The sequence below is a fragment of the Electrona antarctica genome, assembly GCF_951216825.1.
Source record: "Electrona antarctica genome assembly, chromosome: 12".
Lineage (NCBI taxonomy): Eukaryota > Metazoa > Chordata > Actinopteri > Myctophiformes > Myctophidae > Electrona > Electrona antarctica.
Genome location: NC_136793.1, coordinates 2,317,222 through 2,324,474, shown reverse-complemented (window position 1 = coordinate 2,324,474; position 7,253 = coordinate 2,317,222). Strand labels below are relative to the sequence as shown.

Genomic DNA, 7,253 nt, shown 5'->3' with positions numbered 1-7,253 from the left:
GCTTGGCACTCAGCATCAAAGGGTTGGATTGGGGGGTCAGTCCCTGCTTGGCACTCAGCATCAAAGGGTTGGATTGGGGGGTCAGTCCCTGCTTGGCACTCAGCATCAATAGGTTGGATTGGGGGGTCAGTCCCTGCTTGGCACTCAGCATCAATAGGTTGGATTGGGGGGTCAGTCCCTGCTTGGCACTCAGCATCAAAGGGTTGGATTGGGGGGTCAGTCCCTGCTTGGCACTCAGCATCAATAGGTTGGATTGGGGGGTCAGTCCCTGCTTGGCACTCAGCATCAATAGGTTGGATTGGGGGGTCAGTCCCTGCTTGGCACTCAGCATCAATAGGTTGGATTGGGGGGTCAGTCCCTTCTTGGCACTCAGCATCAATAGGTTGGATTGGGGGGTCAGTCCCTGCTTGGCACTCAGCATCAATAGGTTGGATTGGGGGGTCAGTCCCTGCTTGGCACTCAGCATCAATAGGTTGGATTGGGGGGTCAGTCCCTGCTTGGCACTCAGCATCAAAGGGGTCAAATCAACAAATCAAAATGAATGCTTCCAGAGTCGCTCCCAGAGAGGTCAAATGCGGAGAACACATTTCACTAAACGCTAACGTGTCGGACGACTTTGACTTTGACTGATATATTTATAACAAACAAACAATAATTTACGAGATAAAAAACAAACAAACAAACAAAACTTGTTAGCAAGATGGCTCATCATAATATTGAGCTACAACAATCTCTCTCTCGCTCTCTCTCTCTCTCTCTCTGTCGTCTCTGTCTCCCCCTGCAGGCCAGACACTGTATGGCAGGGTGCTGTGGAACCCGGAGCAGAACCTGAAGGCAGCGTACAAGCTGCAGCTGGAGAAGGTGTACCTGTGCACGGGCCGCGACGGATACGTCCCGTTCTTCGACCCCACAGGGACCCTGTACAACGAGGGGCCTCAGTACGGCTGCATCCAGCCCAACAAGCACCTCAAGCACCGCTTCCTGCTGCTGGTAACACGCACGCACGCACGCACGCACGCACGCACGCACGCACGCACGCACGCACGCACGCACGCATGCACGCATGCACGCACGCACGCACGCACGCACGCACCAAGATTATAATAGTTAACTAAAACTAACTAAAAAACGAAAACTAGAATTAAAAAAACCTTTGAGTTAACTGAAACTAAATAAAAAATAAAAATAAATTAAAAACGATAACTAAACTGAAACTGTATTGTGTGTTCACAAAACTAACTGAAATTATAGAAAAAATACCCTTAGTTATAGTTTTAGTTTTTATAGTTTTAGTTTTTATAGTTTTTTTGTTTAAAAAACTAAAACTAAACTATAACTAAACTATAACTAAACTGAAACTAAACTATAACTAAACTAAAACTAAACTAAAACTAAAACTAAAACTAAAACTAAACTGAAACTAAACTAAAACTAAACTAAACTAAACTAAACTAAACTATAACTAAACTATAACTAAACTAAACTAAAACTAAACTATAACTAAACTAAAACTAAGCATTTCACCAAAATAAAAACTAAATAAAAACTAGCAAACCCGCTCTAAAAACGAACTAAAACTAACTGAATTAGAAAAGAAATAGCCAAAACTAACTAAAACTAAACTATAATGAAAAAAACAAAACTATTATTACCTTGGCACGCACGCACGCACGCACGCACGCACGCACGCACGCACGCACGCACGCACGCACACACACACACACACACACACACGCACGCACTGACAATGAAAGGAGAATGTATTATGTAGATGAGCAAATCAGCTAACAAATGACAGCAAATGACATAATGCCTACTTGTGCCTGATACGGCAGTGGTGCCAGACTACATACATGTATACATAGGAGCATTACCTCTAATCCTCCAGTGGTGCCAGACTACATACATGTATACATAGGAGCATTACCTCTAATCCTCCAGTGGTGCCAGACTACATACATGTATACATAGGAGCATTACCTCTAATCCTCCAGTGGTGCCAGACTACATACATGTATACATAGGAGCATTACCTCTAATCCTCCAGTGGTGCCAGACTACATACATGTATACATAGGAGCATTACCTCTAATCCTCCAGTGGTGCCAGACTACATACATGTATACATAGGAGCATTACCTCTAATCCTCCAGTGGTGCCAGACTACATACATGTATACAGTGGTGCCAGACTACATACATGTATACAGTGGTGCCAGACTACATACATGTATACAAAGGAGCATTACCTCTAATCCTCCCGACACTAAAACATATCGTCATTACGTCACCATCGAAAACCAATTACACTCTGGCATTGGGACCTTTAATCCACATCTTTATTACGTCGTCATTGAGAGCTAGTCATCATTGAGAGCTACCTATACCAGTTATACCCTGACGTCATATGCTGGGACGGTGCATACGCATCAAAAGTAACCACAGTATACCGCTAATCAACTTACAAATTACATATACATATACATAGAGGCATAATACTACTTTTTTACGTGCAAAAAGTAGGTACGTAGCAAATAGCTAAACCTAATAATTCAATATTTCAAACGTTCTTTCACAGAGAAGCTGAGATTTGACAGTTTGTAGCGGTCGACAGTACTTGCGCGCTCTGCTTGCGCAAGTACTGTCAACAAGCAAGTAGGCACTCGACAGAGTGCAGTTCTAGTTGTTGTTATTATTATCATCTCAGTCTGACATTCTCCTGACTCGGTGAAGCGGCGCTGGGTGAAACATTCTCCTGACTCGGTGAAGCGGCGCTGGGTGAAACATTCTCCTGACTCGGTGAAGCGGCGCTGGGTGAAACATTCTCCTGACTCGGTGAAGCGGCGCTGGGTGAAACATTCTCCTGACTCGGTGAAGCAGCGCTGGGTGAAACATTCTCCTGACTCAGTGAAGCGGCGCTGGGTGAAACATTCTCCTGACTCGGTGAAGCAGCGCTGGGTGAAACATTCTCCTGACTCGGTGAAGCAGCGCTGGGTGAAACATTCTCCTGACTCAGTGAAGCAGTGCTGGGTGAAACATTCTCCTGACTCGGTGAAGCAGCGCTGGGTGAAACATTCTCCTGACTCGGTGAAGCAGCGCTGGGTGAAACATTCTCCTGACTCAGTGAAGCGGCGCTGGGTGAAACATTCTCCTGACTCGGTGAAGCAGCACTGGGTGAAACATTCTCCTGACTCGGTGAAACGGTGCTGGGTGAAACATTCTCCTGACTCGGTGAAGCGGCGCTGGGTGAAACATTCTCCTGACTCGGTGAAGCGGCGCTGGGTGAAACATTCTCCTGACTCGGTGAAGCGGCGCTGGGTGAAACATTCTCCTGACTCAGTGAAGCAGCGCTGGGTGAAACATTCTCCTGACTCAGTGAAGCAGCGCTGGGTGAAACATTCTCCTGACTCAGTGAAGCGGCGCTGGGTGAAACATTCTCCTGACTCAGTGAAGCAGCGCTGGGTGAAACATTCTCCTGACTCGGTGAAGCAGCGCTGGGTGAAACATTCTCCTGACTCGGTGAAGCAGCGCTGGGTGAAACATTCTCCTGACTCAGTGAAGCAGCGCTGGGTGAAACATTCTCCTGACTCAGTGAAGCGGCGCTGGGTGAAACATTCTCCTGACTCGGTGAAGCAGCGCTGGGTGAAACATTCTCCTGACTCAGTGAAGCAGCGCTGGGTGAAACATTCTCCTGACTCGGTGAAGCAGCGCTGGGTGAAACATTCTCCTGACTCAGTGAAGCGGCGCTGGGTGAAACATTCTCCTGACTCGGTGAAGCAGCGCTGGGTGAAACATTCTCCTGACTCAGTGAAGCAGCGCTGGGTGAAACATTCTCCTGACTCGGTGAAGCAGCGCTGGGTGAAACATTCTCCTGACTCAGTGAAGCAGCGCTGGGTGAAACATTCTCCTGACTCGGTGAAGCGGCGCTGGGTGAAACATTCTCCTGACTCAGTGAAGCAGCGCTGGGTGAAACATTCTCCTGACTCAGTGAAGCGGCGCTGGGTGAAACATTCTCCTGACTCAGTGAAGCAGCGCTGGGTGAAACATTCTCCTGACTCAGTGAAGCAGCGCTGGGTGAAACATTCTCCTGACTCGGTGAAGCAGCGCTGGGTGAAACATTCTCCTGACTCGGTGAAGCAGCGCTGGGTGAAACATTCTCCTGACTCGGTGAAGCGGCGCTGGGTGAAACATTCTCCTGACTCGGTGAAGCGGTGCTGGGTGAAACATTCTCCTGACTCAGTGAAGCAGCGCTGGGTGAAACATTCTCCTGACTCGGTGAAGCAGCGCTGGGTGAAACATTCTCCTGACTCGGTGAAGCGGCGCTGGGTGAAACATTCTCCTGACTCGGTGAAGCGGTGCTGGGTGAAACATTCTCCTGACTCGGTGAAGCAGCGCTGGGTGAAACATTCTCCTGACTCGGTGAAGCGGCGCTGGGTGAAACATTCTCCTGACTCAGTGAAGCGGCGCTGGGTGAAACATTCTCCTGACTCGGTGAAGCAGCGCTGGGTGAAACATTCTCCTGACTCAGTGAAGCAGCGCTGGGTGAAACATTCTCCTGACTCGGTGAAGCAGCGCTGGGTGAAACATTCTCCTGACTCGGTGAAGCGGCGCTGGGTGAAACATTCTCCTGACTCGGTGAAGCAGCGCTGGGTGAAACATTCTCCTGACTCAGTGAAGCAGCGCTGGGTGAAACATTCTCCTGACTCAGTGAAGCAGCGCTGGGTGAAACATTCTCCTGACTCGGTGAAGCAGCGCTGGGTGAAACATTCTCCTGACTCAGTGAAGCAGCGCTGGGTGAAACATTCTCCTGACTCAGTGAAGCAGCGCTGGGTGAAACATTCTCCTGACTCGGTGAAGCAGCGCTGGGTGAAACATTCTCCTGACTCGGTGAAGCAGCGCTGGGTGAAACATTCTCCTGACTCGGTGAAGCGGCGCTGGGTGAAACATTCTCCTGACTCGGTGAAGCAGCGCTGGGTGAAACATTCTCCTGACTCGGTGAAGCGGCGCTGGGTGAAACATTCTCCTGACTCGGTGAAGCGGCGCTGGGTGAAACATTCTCCTGACTCGGTGAAGCAGCGCTGGGTGAAACATTCTCCTGACTCAGTGAAGCAGCGCTGGGTGAAACATTCTCCTGACTCGGTGAAGCAGCGCTGGGTGAAACATTCTCCTGACTCAGTGAAGCAGCGCTGGGTGAAACATTCTCCTGACTCGGTGAAGCAGCGCTGGGTGAAACATTCTCCTGACTCGGTGAAGCAGCGCTGGGTGAAACATTCTCCTGACTCAGTGAAGCAGCGCTGGGTGAAACATTCTCCTGACTCAGTGAAGCAGCGCTGGGTGAAACATTCTCCTGACTCGGTGAAGCAGCGCTGGGTGAAACATTCTCCTGACTCAGTGAAGCGGCGCTGGGTGAAACATTCTCCTGACTCAGTGAAGCAGCGCTGGGTGAAACATTCTCCTGACTCGGTGAAGCAGCGCTGGGTGAAACATTCTCCTGACTCAGTGAAGCAGCGCTGGGTGAAACATTCTCCTGACTCAGTGAAGCAGCGCTGGGTGAAACATTCTCCTGACTCGGTGAAGCAGCGCTGGGTGAAACATTCTCCTGACACGGTGAAGCAGCGCTGGGTGAAACATTCTCCTGACTCAGTGAAGCAGCGCTGGGTGAAACATTCTCCTGACTCGGTGAAGCAGCGCTGGGTGAAACATTCTCCTGACTCGGTGAAGCAGCGCTGGGTGAAACATTCTCCTGACTCGGTGAAGCGGTGCTGGGTGAAACATTCTCCTGACTCGGTGAAGCGGCGCTGGGTGAAACATTCTCCTGACTCAGTGAAGCAGCGCTGGGTGAAACATTCTCCTGACTCAGTGAAGCAGCGCTGGGTGAAACATTCTCCTGACTCGGTGAAGCGGCGCTGGGTGAAACATTCTCCTGACTCAGTGAAGCAGCGCTGGGTGAAACATTCTCCTGACTCGGTGAAGCGGCGCTGGGTGAAACATTCTCCTGACTCGGTGAAGCGGCGCTGGGTGAAACATTCTCCTGACTCAGTGAAGCAGCGCTGGGTGAAACATTCTCCTGACTCGGTGAAACGGCGCTGGGTGAAACCGAAACATGCTGCCAGTCCACATCTTCCTCCTCTCTGACACGGTGACACCGACAACAATGGCTCTTTTCAGTGCAAACATTTTTAGCTTTTTCGCTCATGTATTATTCTACTGGCAATGTCATGAGACGTGAACGCAGAATCAATCTATATCTCGCGCCACCTTGTTTTGAACTGAAGTGGCTACGTCAGTCACTGAGTCAGACCTTTGCTGGTAGAACAGATCCACAAGCTAACAACGCGTCACCAAGCAACGCGTTGTTAGCTTGTAGATCTGTTCTATTTGCATTCGCAGTTGCGCACACATGGAAGATACCAAGTACACTCGCCAAGCAGTGTACTTTATATAGATAGGGGATTAAAATACTATGAAAAACAAAATAACCCAAACCTTTTTTAAATACAAAATTCAGCAAATTAAAGTTGTACCCCCTCAAGTCAAATAAAAAAAACATATCCCCCCTCAGGCTCAAAAAACTGTTTAATGACCCCCCCCCCTTTTTTTGCACCATACCAACCTTTGATAAATAGCGATCAGTCCCTAAGCGATCATCGATTATTTTAATATCTAAGACAAGTCAAATTAAGCTCTAATCAAGCCCCACATGTCGCATTTTACGCAGCGATGCACATAAAGACCGCACGCGTGCGTGCGAGAGCGTGCACGCGAGGAGTTTAGGTAGCCAAACCAGCCGTTAGCCAAACCAGCCAAAAGTTGCTACATTTTGCTACATTAAGCCCCCGATTTTAGGGAATTAAATGATTACGTAATTTACGTCAAGGGTAATGAGGGATTTTTCGATTCATTGCGTCAATCAGAGGGTTAAAATGAGTTAATGTCCCAGCCCTAGGATATATATATATATATATGAATATGAACATTTAGTCGTCCTCCGATTCCTTCCACAGGATCGTAAACAGCCAGACGTGTGCGACAGATACTTCCATGACGTTCCTTTCGAGGCCCACTTCTCGTCCGACATGCCCGAGCTGCAGTCCATGGCTCCTCCCATGCCCGGCGTCGATGGCTTCACCATGAAGGTCGACGCCCTCTACAAGGTAAACCTGACCTATCCCCATGAAGGTCGACGCCCTCTACAAGGTAAACCTGACCTATCCCCATGAAGGTCGACGCCCTCTACAAGCTAAACCTGACCTA

At 49.0% G+C, this 7,253-nt stretch overlaps 1 protein-coding gene across 1 annotated transcript in view; it reads left to right on the top strand.

The window, feature by feature from the left end:
• LOC306933685 (extracellular matrix organizing protein FRAS1-like) overlaps positions 1 to 7,253 on the top strand; it is a gene marked incomplete at its 5' end in the record, with an annotated part of 57,454 nt that overhangs the window by 40,638 nt on the left and 9,563 nt on the right. The window contains 2 exons of the mRNA XM_079515995.1: positions 785 to 990; positions 7,004 to 7,153. Of these exons, the coding sequence (XP_079372121.1) occupies positions 785 to 990; positions 7,004 to 7,153 (356 nt within the window). The remainder of the gene's footprint in view (positions 1 to 784; positions 991 to 7,003; positions 7,154 to 7,253) is intronic.